The sequence below is a fragment of the Diaphorina citri genome, unplaced genomic scaffold (genome assembly GCF_000475195.1).
Source record: "Diaphorina citri unplaced genomic scaffold, Diaci psyllid genome assembly version 1.1 scaffold359, whole genome shotgun sequence".
Classification (NCBI taxonomy): domain Eukaryota; kingdom Metazoa; phylum Arthropoda; class Insecta; order Hemiptera; family Psyllidae; genus Diaphorina; species Diaphorina citri.
The window spans coordinates 100,980-118,232 of record NW_007377794.1 but is presented as its reverse complement, the minus strand read 5'-3'; the positions used below and the strand labels follow the sequence as shown (position 1 = coordinate 118,232).

Here is a 17,253-nt window from a genome sequence, read left to right as displayed (position 1 = left end):
AAAAAAACCCCCCTCTCTCTCTCTCTCTCTCTCTCTCTCTCTCTCTCTCTCTCTCTCTCTCTCTCTTCCTTCCCTTTTTCACTATCTTTCTCATCCTTCTCATACTCTTCCCTTGTTATTTTCCTCCTCTTTCTGTTTCTCTTTGTCGCCCACTCTCTCTCTCTCTCTCTCTCTCTCTTCTCCCTCTTTTTGTTTCTTCTTGTCAATTTTTTTCCTATCTTTTCTCTCTTTCTCCCTTTCCCTTTCTCTATCTCTCCTTTTCCCTCAATCTCTCCTTTCTCCTCAATCTCTTTCTCTTCTCCCCTTTTCTTGTCCTTTTTTCCTCCCCTCTCTTTCTCCTCTCCTTCTTACTCTTATTCTTTGGCATCTAAAAGTTTAGTATCTGAGACAACGCCTTTAGTCTGACCTATAAAACATTCGTTTTAACTTTAGATTTAGACATTATCGATCTTCTACGGTTGGGGTGGGAGAAAGCACAGTAATTTTATCATGTTTGTACCTCCGTGGATTGTCTCCGGATTGAGTTCAATCCGAGGTTGACCTGGCTATTAAGTGAAGGGAAATCCTCGTTTCATCTCAATCCCTGGTAAACCCTAGCATTAACCTATCTATCCAGTCTTCAGGCTGCCTTCCTGTTGGCTAATTGGCTACAGGTAGCCAGCAGGCTGCGGACTACTTACTTTATTGCTGACAAAGCTCACGTCACCATCAGGAGTAGAAGCGGAGGTCTAAAAATCAGACAAGAAGTTTTTAGTCACACAAACAGAGATCTAAAAACGAAACCAGATGTTTTTAGTCACACAAAAATGGAGTGGTAATGGAAAGTAAAAGTTACCTTGTTAGACACAGAGGTAAGGGGGTAATGGATTGTCTCGGTCATTTGATTATTATTTATTTTTTTATTGGATGAATTGCTGAGTATTTATTTCACCCTCTAAAAAGGACCACTAAATAACACTAGTACACTGGTGCAAAAAAGCATCTCCACTAATAGCAGTGGTGGAGCTGCTAATCGCACATACCACTAAGGTCAGTATTGATGAAAAAATCACAGGTCTAAAAATCAAACAAGAAGTTTTTAGTCACACAAACAGAGATCTAAAAACGAAACCAGATGTTTTTAGTCACACAAAAATGGAGGGGTAATGGAAAGTAAAAGTTACCTTGTTAGACACAGGTAAGGGGATAATGAATTGTCTCGGTCATTTCATTATTATTTAATTTTTTTATTGGATGAATTAGTGAGTATTTATTTCACCCTATAAAAAGGACCACTAAATAACACTAGTACACTGGTGCAAAAAAGCATCTTCACTAATAACAGTAGTGGAGATGCTAATCGCACATACCACTAAGGTCAGTATTGATGAAAAAATCATAAGTAGTTTAATCACTATTTCAATTTTTAAACTTGAAAAATAAGGGAGCAAATTTTTGTCGACCGTTCACTTTCAAACAAAGAAGAAAGAAGAAGAAGAAGAAGAAGAAGAAGAAGAAGAAGAAGAAGAAGAAGAAGAAGAAGGCGATGAAGACGAGAGCAAAGAAGATGAAAAGTTAAACTATGTAGGTACTTCAAAATAAAGTACGGAGGTAGTGATTTAATAAAACACCACAGTACTTAAGGTTCAAGAAAAACACAAATAGTAAGTAGTTTAATCACTATTTCAATTTTTAGACTTGAAAAATAAGGGAGCAAATTTTTGTCGACCGTTCACTTTCAAACAAAGAAGAAGAAAAAAGAGATATCAATCAAATGCACGACAGAGAACACACCATTGACACAACGTAAACACATGTATGAATACCTACTAAAGAAAACATGACACTAAAGAAACATGCCATAAATTAAATATAAAATGATTTTAAAGAAGATTAGAATTAAACATGACGAAAAATGTTTCAAAAAATAGTCTACGTATACATTTTGGGCTCTACGAGACAAAAGTAGGTATAGTTTTTTACAGTCAACAGTCAATAATAATAAATATTGTAGAGTGATACCCAATTGCCTAGCCTAAGATCGTAAACTGAGTGGTCTATATTAACAAATTTACACTTCGCATTTGGTAAAGAAATGACATTACAGCAAATATTCTAAATCCAGCCACTCACTATCAGGTATCAGGTAGACCTGACAGGCGGACCTTTTCAGCCGTACTTGTCAGGTCTAACTGATAGTAATTGGCTGCCCTAATTGTTATGCAATATTTTTCAAGGTTTTTCTTCTGAAATCTTACGTCATAACTTTTGTAAATTGCAAAATAAAAAGTGCAAAGTTCTTTCTGGAAAGGGGGACCTGAAATAAAAATTTCTTAGGGAAGTACCTTCACAGTCCCTCCTCCTGGCGAGTGTTTCAAGTTGTCCTTGGATCCGACCTTGGGTTTCGCTTTGTCCTTGAAATCTAGTTTGACCGATTCGATCTTCTTGTCTCCGCCACCAGGTTTGTGAGTCGCGTTGTCCAGGGAGCCAACCTTGGGCTTGGCGTTCCAATTCAGCTTGACCACCTCTATCTAAAGAGAGGAGAAAAGGTTTTGTTAGAATTCCGGATATTGGGAATATTGGAGAAAGAGATGATTTTAGGAGCTATACTCGTATGTCTAGCTGATAAGTTCTCACAAAAACGAAACTTTTGGCTAAACTTGCTTGAAAAAAAAACCTACTTTCCTTATTAGAGGATAAGGAAAGTAAATAAAAAAAAACTTGATCTGACGAGTCAGGTACTACGAAAAGGGCCTACTACAACAAAGACCAATAAATTCCAATATACCTATCAGATATTTTATCGATAGTCAAAACCAATCTTCTTTTCTTCACCTCAATAGCAACAAAACTAGGTACTACTCGATACATACTTCAGAGAGAATGACACCCAAGGGTTAGGTTTTAGAGAATGCCCTGATTGCCCTGGGCATAATCCTCTTGGGCCAGACACTATAGGTAGACCTGACGACAGGTAGGTAGGTACACCTGATCAGGTCTACCTGATAGTGTGTGTGCTCATCAGGTATCAGGTAGACCTAACAGACGGACCTTTTCTGACGTGCCTGTCAGGTCTGCCTGATGGTGAGTGGCTGACCTTGGGATTCTTGATTCTTGGACTTACTTTCTTATCTCCCCCACCGGGCACATATTCATCATTCTTGGCGGCAATTCTGGGTTCCGCTTTCCATTCGAGCTTGCGGTTTTCAATTTTAACTTTGCCGCCTCCCGGTTTGTAGTGGGCGTTCTGGAGAGAACCGATTTTCGACGTCACCTTCTTCAGATTGGGAGAGGGGGCAGCTCCCACTTGAATCTTGTTCATGGGAAGCTCTGCAAAGTAGAGAGAATGAACTCTAGTAAGGTGTGTTCACGCTACAGTCGATCGAAGTCGACTGAATATACCCCCCGACCAATAACCACCGTCCGAGAACGAACATTATCCCTTCAGTATAAAATCCACTCCGGGCGGGAATCGAACCCGCGGTCTAGCGCTCACGAGGCAGACGCGCTACCAACCAAGCTAACTAGGCTGGCACCCAAACATTGGATAGCCCGTCTCTGCTCTCCTCACGATTATCTTGACCACTACACCACCGAAGGTGCAATTCTTTCTAACCCTTACGATTCTTACTTTTTCTTTCACTCGTGGTGGATCCGTCAGGTGACTTGGGTGTCATGGGAGATCTGGTAGGGGTTAACTTTCTGGATGGTAGTCTTGAAGATGGTGATTTCAGAGGTGATCTTAAGTGCCCTGCTGATCTGGAGTCCTGAGGGAAACAAATGAATATGGAAGAAAATTAATGTTTAAATTAAATTTGAAAAAAAAAAAAAATGCCTACAAATAAATAATATTAATTTCATGTAAATGTAAAAAAAAAAAACTACAAACAATTAATACTAGGTACATGTAAACCTGTTTTAGAAAAGGGAAATATTTCAGTTAGACCCTAATAAGATAGAAACAACCTCTGTGGTCGAGTGGGTATTACACTAAGCTTGCACACTGGATGTTCCAGGTTTGATTTCTGGCAGATTCGAATTTTTTTTGGTTCTTTGCATGTTTCTAAACTGTGTAAATGCTTTATTATTCATTAGTCTTACGTTTTGAATAATAAAATAAATCTCTAGAATATTAATGAATTCGTTTGATAACAAACAAACTATTGTTTCTCAAGAAGCTTTCCCCAATATGCCAATATGAATCAGCAATGTAGCACAACGTGAACTTTTCCAACAAGAAATCAATGGAAACAAAACAATTGGATACAAACACACGAAAATTCCCCCAAAAAAATATAGTAAAACGTAAAACTAGGTATAGATATTATTTATTTTTAGGTAAAACAAAAAATATGAAGTTTTAAGTAAACTTAGCGAGCACGCAAATTGGAAAAATATTCACATGGGGGAATAAAGGAAAAACTAACGAATGATGGAAATTTCAGAACATCGTGAATTTTGGAAATGCAAAAACACAGAATATAGGTAAAACATACATAGAACGATGTATGTATACGTGGGTACATATATTATTTAGATATTTATCATTATTTTGGGTAAAAAATAAATAGAAACTATCAAAAGAATAGCAAACTTTGTGCTTTATGACAAGAAAAGCCCTGAAAGTTCAATTGCCGAACAAGAACTGACATTTGAAATCAATACCGTTAGAATTTCGTCTGGTAGACGAGTATTGCTGTATTATTTAGTGTTTTAGTTTCCAATTCGAAGAGTTTCCACCCTCCCCCGTCTTGGAAAACATGACATAGGTTTGTCTTTCTGTCCTGCTCAGTCCCTAGTCGGGGTAGGTGGAAGAGAGCAGTGCAATAGTCCTAAACTAAAATGGACGCGGCACATCAGGGATCAGGAAGAGACCGCCTTAACATAGGTGGAAGAGAATGCTAGGGGTCATTTGTCATTTCTGAATATGGTGGACTTTACACGCTACAAATGAATTCACATGTGCAGGTCTGTCAGACGGTCTCAGCGTGTGTGGTGGTCAAAAAGATTTATAGGTCTGACAGATAGTAAAAACGTCTGTACACGGGAGAAGGTAAAGAAAAAGACCAAATTGCCAACCAAAGAAACAAGAACACTGAAGAGAATTCTACTTTTAATAACATCGTGAGTATTTCATGGAACTTACAACTATTCGTGTCTGTCAAAATGCTGGAATACAACTTTGTCAAAAAGTAAAACGAATTCTTGTTTACTCACTATATTCTGAGGACGGGCTTTACCCTATCCCTATAAGCCCTATTGAGTTCAAACCCTAGGTAGGTATTCCGGTTTAATCCGGTATCCATGCTTACACATACTACACCTCGCTTCATCACCCTCCTCAGGTAATTCATTCTTACAATGGTTACAATTCATGGTTACGATACGAGTAGTAGTATTACTACGATGGTAGTAGGTACTCCACTCAGTATAACTATGTATGTATGTAGTATAGTAGTAGGTATGAGTAGGTATCCGCACCACGCAGCACTGTGTAGGTGTATGTATATCCTCTAGTAGCTATGAATGGAACAAGTTTGAATGGTCCGTTTCTATGCACAGATAACTTGCTAGGTGAATGACCCCCTCCTTATCACTGCTCTATTCTCCTCTCCGTGTGATTAAATGAGTAGCTATGACATATAAATGCGCATAGCGACCGGTGCCAGCATGGTAGGTAAACATTGGATTTTAGGATTATTGATATATTGAGAAAATCCTACAATGCTGCAGTTGCTGCAGTGAGCACCAAAGTTGTGACATAACAACACGAAGAAACTGCATTTACATTTTTACATTTACATTCCGGTTTAACCCCTAATACTAGCTCTATTATCTGGTGAAATTCTCAAAAAAAACCTTTCCCTTCGGATTTGGGATCAATTTAATTGAAAGAAATCATCACTATTTGTTAGGTTTATATTAGACATCCTATGTATTAATCCTTACTACAAGTAGGTAGTATCCAATAATAATAAAAACAATAAGAATAAAGAAATCATCATTCGTACTGATGAAAATTTGTAATGAAACAATAAGTTGAAAAACCTCCCCATCACAGTCAAAGACCGCAGTACACCCACCAAACAGTGAACAGTATAGACCACAACAGGTCAACCAGAACGGTGATCAATACAGACCTCCAGACGGAAGCACCTACAGACCACCTGATCCAAACAGAAACAGTCTGAACTCGAACGAACAGTTCAGACCTTCACAGGATCAAAACAGACAAGGGGACTATTCAACCATTGATAGAAGACCAAGTGACTCCTACAATCCTTCACAGTCAGGACAGTACTATCAGCAAAACCAACCACAGCAACTTACGCCTAATCAGCAATATCCACCTGGGCAACGACCGCCATTCATTCGTAAACCATCGCCTTGGGCGTTAGTGAAAGAGAAGTTACCTCCACAAATACACGGCAATCGTTTCCCATTTCCCTTGAGAACACCAACACCACCAGACAACATGAGTCAAAACCGAAGTCCATCTGCAGATCAGAGACCTCAACAGTCTCCAGGAAGTCAAGCACCTACTGCAAATAATGCACAAACACCAACAACACCTCAACCCACTACACCCAGCTCCCAAATGGAGAGAACAACTCTGAACTTTTCAATGAATGATATGCCGCCAAGGCAGATTCCTCCTAACGTGAGACCCATTCGTCCTCTCATGAGAATGGATTCCAGAATGATGTCACCGAATGATCCGAACTTTAGAATGCCCATGAGACCTGGCATGATGCCAAATGAGAACCGCGGTAGAGATTCACCCGGGGGACAACCTCTGCCACCGGGCATGAGAATGCCCAACTACCCTGAGAACCCCAACTATCAGAGACAGGGCATGAACTCCTCACAACCGTCAAGTACAACAAGTAGCACTCCCAAATCTCATCGCTCATCTATTGACGAGGATGAAGATGTCTCTGGGAGAAGAGATTTGCCATCGCGACCTCCGTCTGCTGGTGGAAACTCCATTGACCCCAGAATTCTCCAAGAGAAGAGACCTGCAAACCAGAAAGTATTTGATCCAAACTTCAGACTGACCATCGAAAATTTGACCCGATTACATTACTTTCCTTCCTATAGGATAAGGAAAGTAAAAAAGCATGCTACTTCTTGCCCCCAGAAATTAACCATACTTTTCCATTCGCATGTGTAATCGTAGTTTTATTTTCTCTCTCAAAAGTTATGAAAGTTGGAATAAAAAACACAAATGAGTGAAAAAAATTAAACTTGGTGTAAAACTAACATCTTTTTTTCATGATTCTTCGTAGTTATTTTTTAGTGGTGAAAAGTTGAGGTGGTAATGAAAAAAAAACGATGGGGGGTAGGACTGTGGGACAAAGTTGGGAGGAGACTTTCATGAAGGGTGGAAAAGTTTATTTGGAAAGCACAACTTTCATTTCCTGAAGAATGACATGATGTGACATTCAGATCAAAAATAGAACTTGGTTAGGACTAGCTATTTTAACCATAGATTCGGAGCTTAACTCATCTTTTAGGGCTGTTTGTGGACACAGCTTTAGAGTGGACTTTTGACAGCACTAAAAGTTGGGTTAGGCTTGAACAAATCTACAAATTTAGAGGTTGGACAAAGTCTGCTAATTAGGTAATAATGCTATTAAATATATTTCTTAAATTCTTACCTTTGATTGAGTGTTTTCATCTACGCCACTGTCGTTGTCACCATCTGAAAATGAAAACAGAAAAGTTGCCATTAGTGATTTGGAACCAAAGGGCACTCAGTTCCATGAGAACAATTGAAGAGCTGAATTCCAGCAAAATGACAAGGTCCAATTCCAATTTCATCGTCAGCAGCAAAAAGTAGTTGAAGAGGGTGTCTCTACATTACACCAAAATCAATAAATAACAAGTTGTACAAATTTTCCAAGAAAAGCAAATTAGGAATTTCCAGAAAAAGTTTGTTCGTTGTTGTAAATACATAGGACCTACCTATGGTACATTCCATTTCCATTCTATTTTTTTTTTCTTTTTCTTCTTCTTTCTTTTTTACTTTCTTCAACCTCAATGTCGATAACAACTAGGTATGTGCAATTACTAACCTACCTATCATCCTGTCAGCAAGTACTCAAATTCCAATTCTCGCTCATGTTGCATGTCCTACGCTCTATTTGCAGCGTTTCTAGCCATTACACGACTAGGTACACATGCATGTCAACTGAATTTTCCAAGAAAAGCAAATTAGGAATTTCCAGAAAAAGTTTGTTCGTTGTTGTAAATACATAGGACCTACCTATGGTACATTCCATTCTATTTTTTCTTCTTCTTCTTCTTCTTCCTTCTTTTTTACTTTCTTCAACCTCAATGTCGATAACAACTATGTGCAATTACTAACCTACCTATCATTCTTTCAGTGAGTACTCAAATTCCAATTCTTGCTCACATTGCATGTCCTACGCTCTATTTGCAGCGTTTCTAGCCATTACACGACTAGGTAAACATGCATGTCAACTGAGTCACCGGTTAGTCCATTGGGTATTGTCAAACCTCTACAAGTATCTGAAAACGGCTACTTTCTCTGTGGCGTATAATATCTCAGGTAGCGCTGTCAAACTTTCTTGACTTGGCGGGGCGGAGCGCTACCGCGCTCCTTAATTGGCTTATAAATAATGAGTCGAAAGCTGTGGCCACACATAGTCGACCGGCCATCAATCGACGTCGACTGAACCGTACACCACCTTAACAACATAGATTCCCCTCCTCACCTCGTCGATGGACCATCGATCGAGGGTCGATCGATGCGATCGACTATGAGTGGACATAGCTTAAACCGTAACCAAGATAGAAATAGAGTGTTTGTCTTTAGGTGTATCATAATCTGCTACATTTTCACGTCGGGTTAACGCGCTCAGGGGACCGTGATGTTCAGTGGGTGTAAATTTGAAAATGATAGTATTTTCTAAGGTCACAGAAAAAAAAATATGGTCATATACGACGTTGTTTATCAATGGTTTTCTCTCGACAACTTTCATTCAAATTAGACAAGATAGACTCGTGGCCGGTTCCGCGAATGACTCCCCACTTTTTACTCGACGCGCAGAAAATATTGACAAACGTTGTGACATTTTTCTGCGAGTGTAATAGGTACCTAAAAAGTTGTGAGTGCAGAGTAGTTCGTAAACTGTTCTTTGCAAACGAGTAGATTAAAACATCAACATTGATGGAAAATGGGTATGAATGAAGGTTTATCTAAAAAATGGACTTAAATCAAACGATGGATAAAGCAAATGAAAATAATGAAACATTGTAATTTTCTGACTAAAATAAGAAATATTTCGGTCTATCTCACTATTTTTAATTTCTGTAAAAAAACGTAAGCAATTTATTGGGGTGTGCAACAAAAAGCGTCTAATAAACATCGGTGAAATACTGTCATCAAGACACTACGTCATAGAGTACGAAAAATTCGAACCTTTACCGAAGTTCCTTTTGGATTGACGCATACTTGAATGTCTCCTAAGATCACCTGAAGGTGTCATTGGGGTCGAAGGAGACTGCGCCAAGTTATTCGGCACATCCTGGAATTTCAGCTCAGTCGGACGATTTGGTTTATTGGTTACTGGAGAATCACCAAATCGTCTGGCGTTCTCGTACGGAGGCATTGCATCTCTCTGGAGTTCAGATAGAGGAGGTGTGTTCATGCGAACCATCTCGGGTCTCAACATATTCCTTCCGTTTTGAAGATCGTCCATTTTGAAGTTTGGGTCAAATACTTTCTGGTTTGGAGGTCTCTTCTCTTGGAGGATTCTGGGGTCAATGGAGTTCCCACCAGCAGACGGAGGTCGTGATGGCAAATCTCTTCTCCCAGAGACATCTTCATCCTCATCAATAGATGAGCGATGAGATTTGGGAGTGCTACTTGTTGTACTTGACGGTTGTGAGGAGTTCATGCCCTGTCTCTGATAGTTGGGGTTCTCAGGGTAGTTGGGCATTCTCATGCCCGGTGGCAGAGGTTGTCCCCCGGGTGAATCTCTACCGCGGTTCTCATTTGGCATCATGCCAGGTCTCATGGGCATTCTAAAGTTCGGATCATTCGGTGACATCATTCTGGAATCCATTCTCATGAGAGGACGAATGGGTCTCACGTTAGGAGGAATCTGCCTTGGCGGCATATCATTCATTGAAAAGTTCAGAGTTGTTCTCTCCATTTGGGAGCTGGGTGTAGTGGGTTGAGGTGTTGTTGGTGTTTGTGCATTATTTGCAGTAGGTGCTTGACTTCCTGGAGACTGTTGAGGTCTCTGATCTGCAGATGGACTTCGGTTTTGACTCATGTTGTCTGGTGGTGTTGGTGTTCTCAAGGGAAATGGGAAACGATTGCCGTGTATTTGTGGAGGTAACTTCTCTTTCACTAACGCCCAAGGCGATGGTTTACGAATGAATGGCGGTCGTTGCCCAGGTGGATATTGCTGATTAGGCGTAAGTTGCTGTGGTTGGTTTTGCTGATAGTACTGTCCTGACTGTGAAGGATTGTAGGAGTCACTTGGTCTTCTATCAATGGTTGAATAGTCCCCTTGTCTGTTTTGATCCTGTGAAGGTCTGAACTGTTCGTTCGAGTTCAGACTGTTTCTGTTTGGATCAGGTGGTCTGTAGGTGCTTCCGTCTGGAGGTCTGTATTGATCACCGTTCTGGTTGACCTGTTGTGGTCTATACTGTTCACTGTTTGGTGCTTGTGGACGGTATTGTTGATCAGGTCTGATTGGAGGACGCAGCGGTCGGTTCCAATTTTGTGGTTGAAAATTCAAAGGTAATCTCTGTTGTGGAGGACCAGGCCCTGGACTACCTTGTTGTTGAGGTGGGATGTAACTTCTACTGTCTGTTCGTCTTAGTACAGGTCCTTGTTGTGGTGCTCTAGGCTGGAACTGTTGACTATAAGGTTGGTTGTTGAACTGTTGGGGAGCTCGGGGTAGGTAGTTCCCTGTTTGGACTGGAGGAGGGTTACTGAACGAAGACTGGTTGTTGGGCGTATAGTACTGGTTCTGGCTGGATTGTGTCGAATCAAAGTTCGATGGGTTACTTTGGAATTTGCTTTCTTGGGATGCAACCTGAAAGAAGAAAAGAGGCCTGTATTATTTCTGTTGTCTTGTACAAAAAACTTTATAGAAGACCTAGGTAGTGATGAGAATTACCAGTATAATAAATAAGATCCATCACAAGCCATGTGGATAACTACCTAAAATTAGACAGAAAGGTATTTAAACTTTGATATAATATCCCGATTCAAAAAAAAAAAAATAATAATACATAAATATATGGTAGGTACAACCAAAAACAGGACCTTCAATTAAACCTATTTTCTAATTCCTAGTTGTAATTTTAAATAAATTAATTATTCGTGAATTCTAAAACGACGTTTAATAATAGAAAGTAAAAAAAAAATATGACCCAGTCCTAAGAAGGTACATCAAGAAATCCATACTTATCTTGATAACTTCTCCTATAAAATTATATTATTTTTTTATCGGTCAAAATATTTAATAATTAAAACAACAACAAACGAGGACTGGAAGGAGCAAAATAAAATAATAAAGGATTTGCAAAAAACGTAAAAGACCTAAAAGGAGACACAGAAAACGATTAGAGAGATAAAATAAAATAAAAACTAATGGTAAAGAATGCCAAAAAATGACTATTATGTTCGAACAGAACTGAAACAAATGTGGAATTACAATACAGGGAAGAGAAAATAAGAAAACGAAATAATAGGTATATGGAAAAAGAAAATACAGTACAAAAAGGAAAACACGAAAACCGTAATACATGAGAATGACATAGAAGATTTAGAAAAAAATGATTTGGAGACTGGTACAAGCAGTTTATTGTTTTTATTTATTTTTTCCCTTGAATTTCGTGTTAAAAAACACAAGTAGAATATATCTATATGTTGGAACGCTTTTTCCGAATGTAGTTTGCCGTTATTTATGTTCGCTAGGAACCATTGCAAGTATGGAAAACTGACGTGACTTGGACTAGGCTTGGGTTGACTACTTTTTTGATACTTTTCAGAGGGCGAATGCAGTCGGTTATAAATCTTCATTAGGTTTACCAAAATGAGAATTAAAATATTGGTTTATTTTCTTGTTACATAAGTGTACCAATTTTTCAGTCAATTGACTCGCTATAATTAGCTGGAATTGGGACAAAAATTAGAGGTTATAATTGACTTAACCAATGAACCAAAACCTTTGGGGCAGCTCCCACAGAAAAATCTGGTTAATTGAATATTATGTTCAGAAAATGGTCATAATTTATGCTCTAACTACTAGATTTTGGTCAACCTTTTACTGCTCAAATATTAATATGTATTTACTTATCAAAATTCAGTAAGGGATCCAAGACACCCCATTCTACCCGAATGCAATACCTGGAACTTTTCCTTTTTCCACCCTATCTTGATTTGATAGTAATTGCTGATTGGCGTACACATCACGATAGTACCTATTACCTTGAAAAGTCTTGAGGATTTTGCGTTCTATTGTCAAACAGGGCGTTGCACGGGCACCATCCATTATCCGCCTTACTCGACGTAGCTTAACATGGTTCTACCTATAGCTATTATGTAAACGTAAATGCCCTTAACAATTTCTAATCCTTTTAATTTACTAGAAAATACTATCCTTACTTACAGGGTAAAAATCCAAGTCTCTTGGATCTATCGTGTCCAGCAAAATATTAACCCCCAACCCTCAAGACATGAGTCACATGTGGAAAGGAACTTTCGGCTTCTGCACAGGATACATGAATGAAAAATGTCCAAAAATGGACCAACATAAGACAACATTGGACTCTACATAATAATTATAGACCTAACTCTCAAGAAGTTGAAAACATGCCTAGATACATAAATTCCTACATAATTATGTGCTGAAATTCAGTACTTACCAATTTAGTAGGGTAAACTGACTCATTGGTATCTCTTGGTTCTCCTCCATTGACCAATTTGGGAGTGTAATCTTCAGCCTCCATTTTGATGTAATCTCACAAAAATTATAAACTATTTATTCAAACTCTTAGGTACCTACATAATTAGTTACTGAAGTTAGGTAGTAGGTAGGTATTAGTTATACCTACTAAAGATTCTATTGAAAGTTTATTCACTAAAAAATCCCTTACAAAAAATCAATCATTATTTGGAAACTTGTTTACAAGTGATTGTGAAAATAAAGAATGTTGAAAATTAATTTCATATAGAGGTATTACACCATAGGAATAATTATTTCTTTAGGTTTATTTAGATATCTTTTAGCATAAAACACCTGTTATTATAAAGTGGCAAAGTGATATTGTAATGCAGGCTTGAAGATTCACACCTATTTAGAGATCAGTGGACTGAGTTAAAGTGGACAAAAAGGGTATTGAATTACATAGTCATGTACACTTTATCTTATTGTATACATAAATAGTAAATACCTACTATTATAGCTGTATTTTCCCTTCGATAGAATAGAATAATAATAGTGCTTATTTATACTGCTCACATAGGACTGAAAAGTCCCTTTATTTACCGAGGTAGGTAGCGCCTTGACCACTACACCACCGAGGTAGGTATTCCATACCTCGGCTGGGATTGAACCCACGCCCTCCTGTTTACCAGGCGAGCGCCTTGACCACTACACCACCGAGGTAGGTATTCCATACCTCGGCTGGGATTGAACCCACGCCCTCCTGTTTACCAGGCGAGCGCCTTGACCACTACACCACCGAGGCAGGCAAGCCCTGTTTATACTGTCAGAATGAGACAGAGGAAGTAAGGAAACACAAGGATAGTAACTGAATGGAGGTGTGGTCAAGAAAAGGAAAATACACCTTTTCTTGACGAAATGGGTTAGTCTCAATCTCATAATAATGTGTCTAGTGTATTAAATTTAACCTAATAACCGGATTGAAAATACACCTTTTCTTGACGAAATGGGTTAGTCTCAATCTCATAATAATGTGTCTAGTGTATTAAATTTAACCTAATAACCGGATTGTGGCTAGGGCGCTAGGCCCATAATGCCTGGGATTAACCTTTAATATCCTGCACATTGCATAACCTGTAATAATTTACAGGCGTTCATACAAATTTAACCCTTTAAATTTTCATAGGAAAATAGGTAAGTTGAGGTGCCACAAATTCATTATTTAGTGGAGATGTCAAATTTACCAATAGTGATAAAATCTGATGATGTACCTACCTACCTGTCAAAAGTCAGTAAGACCTACCCAGGATTTGATGTGCTGAAGTTTTCTTTCTGGTTTATCCAATCTTGAGAACGTTTTGCATTTTGAAAGAAAACCTTTTTGTGAGGTTAAGAGCGATTTGAAAACCTTATGATCGGTTAAAACGGATATTTCTGGGGACTTTTCAGTCCTATCCAGCCAGGGTCAGTCTTAGTATCAATCACATGAAAAATCAAGACTCTCTAGTATCTGTGAGCAACTGAAAACACTTCATATGAAACAATTTTACTACACAAGACACGAGACAAAAGAAGAATAAAATTATGCTCAACCAAGGTGAAATTAAGATAACAAATAACAAGATGTTGCTTTCAATGGAAATATTAAAATCTCAAATGCTCTCGCGCTTACAGTTATCAAAACTGTCGTTATTGGCAGACAGAAGATGAAATGCAATTGATATGACAGTACCTATAATAGGTTCGTAGGTACACTCATGTGTGAAAAATTTGGGACAGATTGTCTATGGTACTTTTTCACCATCAACAATCTACCTCATAAGCGCTATAGATCGCGCCAGTCGTTACGCAAACGGCTGGCTTTCTCTCTTCGCTTTCGGGACGATAAGACCTTGTAGTCGTTATCGTTACAGTTCCCTCTAAAGAAACTCTTTGACACAACTAAAAACGGTATTGAAATTTTTATCGAATACATTACTTTCCTTCCTATAGGTATAGGATAAGCAAAGTAAAAAAAGGATAGAAATGCAACCTAGGTACCGTCCCTTGCTAAAGGTTGAGTGCGAAGGACATTCACTCTTAAAATTTGTAGCCAAAACCAAAATGTCAGCCCAAAGCAATCACCCTAGTTAGGACTGATTGAGAGGCTGACGAACAACGCCGACCCCGTCTGAACACGGGAAAAGGCGAAGAAAAAAGAAGAAGGAATGCAACCTACAATCTGTCCCACATTTTTTGCACTCCAATGTAGGTTTTAATGATATAAAAACAATAGCTATGCTGTCGTTTCAGACGTTATTATAGAAAGGACATGCCTCCCACGACACAACGGATGTGAAGCATGAATTATTACGTGTTTCAATCATCCAATATGCGACACTCCTATCTGATATCTATCTTTATAAATCGTTCCATTTATCAATATAGCTACCTAACCTACCTGTCTACTATTTTTAACATCTTCCCATTTATCGATGTACCTGTCACAAAGATAATAATAAATACTGCTCGCATAAGACACAAATGTCCCTTTACTCCAGCAGTAGGCTACTACTATTATTATTGCAGTCAATTTGTCAAATTATATTAAAGATAAAATTCGATACCTCGGCTGAGATTGAACCCACGTCCTCCTGTTTGCCAGTTACTTAATCCCCTTTTCCTCTAGTAACGACGGTATGCTACAGTGGACTTTATGGATCTGTGTCATAGCATGCCCTCTAATTCCCTATATCTATATCTTCCTATTTTGAAATAAATTAATAAAATACCTACCTAACTACACTTTGATATACAGAAGTATGAAAAAGCTTACATACCTAACATATAGGTACATAGTTCTAATATTTCTTCATTTAACCATGGAAGTAAAGGTAGATAGGTACCTTCCATGAAACTATGTGTTTCCATTGTCTACATAAGATAAATTTTGTTAGTGTCACTTTGTAACAAAAAGTTATTTGCAATTTATTTTCACTGTTTTGTTCTTCATACAAATCGTGAATTTTATGTATTTGGGTGCTCTGGGTGGTTTGTTTGACATCTCCAGCAAAATTAGTGGAGATGCTTTTTGCTCCACAATTTTCGTCTCTCTTTCAGCTCTGCTTTGATATTACTTTGAAGTTGAGCTTTAAACTTGTGGGGAAAATGAATTGAGATGTAAAAAAAATCTTATCTGAGATGAGCTAAATAAATTTGGCTTACTACCTTACTAGACATCTAATTTAAGCTCCATTTCCCCCTTCCTTTTCTTTTTCTTTTTCTTCTTCTTCTTCTTCTTCTTCTTCTTCCTCCTCCTCCTCCTCCTCCTCCTCCTGCTCCTCCTCTTTTCCGTTGCTCAGTACTTGGGTCTGAGGTATTCAAATTCTGGCAAACGACCCAAAATAAAATTATAAAATATTTGCATTTCACGCCCTCATCCCGAAGAAGTTTGTATTAGCTTAGGGATTATCTTACATGTTTTTCTATTGTTAAAAATATATTAAATTTGTTCAGTTCAGTTCCTCCTCCTCCTCTTTTTCGTTGCTCAGTACTTGGGTATTCAAATTCTGGCAAACGACCCAGAATAAAATTCTAAAATATTTGCATTTTTTGTCCCTTCCTATCCTGAATTACAAGACCACAAGCCTTAGCACATTCAACCACTTGTTGATGAAAATGAAAAGAAGTGAAATAACAAAACATCTTGCTTGGTAATAGAAACATCTTGAAGATGTTTTTGTAGGTACATACTTATTGTTATTATACAACAAAAAAAAATGATTGATGGCCTCCGTTTTGTTGCAAAGTAATATAATTTGTAGGTACATACATACTTATTGTTATTATACAACAAAAAAAAATGATTGATGGCCTCCGTTTTGTTGCAAAGTAATTCAACAAAGTTGTAAGTATCTACTGAAGTTGTAAGCTTGAATATTCTTGAATAAGTAGGTTAGGTACTAAATTTAATATCTCATTAAATTTAATTGATTAAGTTTTACCAAAGTATTTATTTGTTATTTATTTCAAAGTGGGTTTTTCTTGTTTATATCAATGTGGGCAATTTTATGTCAGAGTAAAGGTTGGGTTAAATGGGTTTACGTTTCATGATTTTGTTCAAAGGACTTTAAATTTCAAAATGAGACAAAAAATATACAATAAGGAAAATTAATAAATAATGTGAATTTATAGAATTAGGTTACTACAAACAAACACCTTCAAAAAAGTTATTCAACTAGATAAAACACGTTTTTTTCCAACTGATAAAAGTTGTCAAATAAAATAAACTTTAATTATTTTAAAGAAAACAAGTTCTTCTATCTGTTGAAAAAATAGCACTTGAAAAAAAAAACTAAGG

The 17,253-nt window shown here is 37.8% G+C and overlaps 1 protein-coding gene across 3 annotated transcripts in view; it reads right to left on the bottom strand.

The window, feature by feature from the left end:
* LOC103508001 (pollen-specific leucine-rich repeat extensin-like protein 1) overlaps positions 1–13,099 on the bottom strand; it is a 27,021-nt gene extending 13,922 nt beyond the window's left edge. Inside the window, exons 1-7 of one of the 3 annotated variants that reach the window (XM_017443568.2) lie at positions 12,895–13,088; positions 9,428–11,057; positions 7,641–7,684; positions 3,611–3,746; positions 3,104–3,309; positions 2,325–2,510; positions 681–728 (exon numbers count right to left, since the gene is read on the bottom strand). In XM_017443568.2, coding sequence (XP_017299057.2) covers positions 681–728; positions 2,325–2,510; positions 3,104–3,309; positions 3,611–3,746; positions 7,641–7,684; positions 9,428–11,057; positions 12,895–12,978 — 2,334 coding nt within the window. In that variant the 5' untranslated portion in view covers positions 12,979–13,088. Of the gene's footprint in view, positions 1–680; positions 729–2,324; positions 2,511–3,103; positions 3,310–3,610; positions 3,747–7,640; positions 7,685–9,427; positions 11,058–12,894 lie in introns of all 3 variants that reach the window. The other 2 variants (XM_026822726.1, XM_026822727.1) reach the window with 2 other exon arrangements.
* Positions 13,100–17,253: the final 4,154 nt, after the last annotated feature.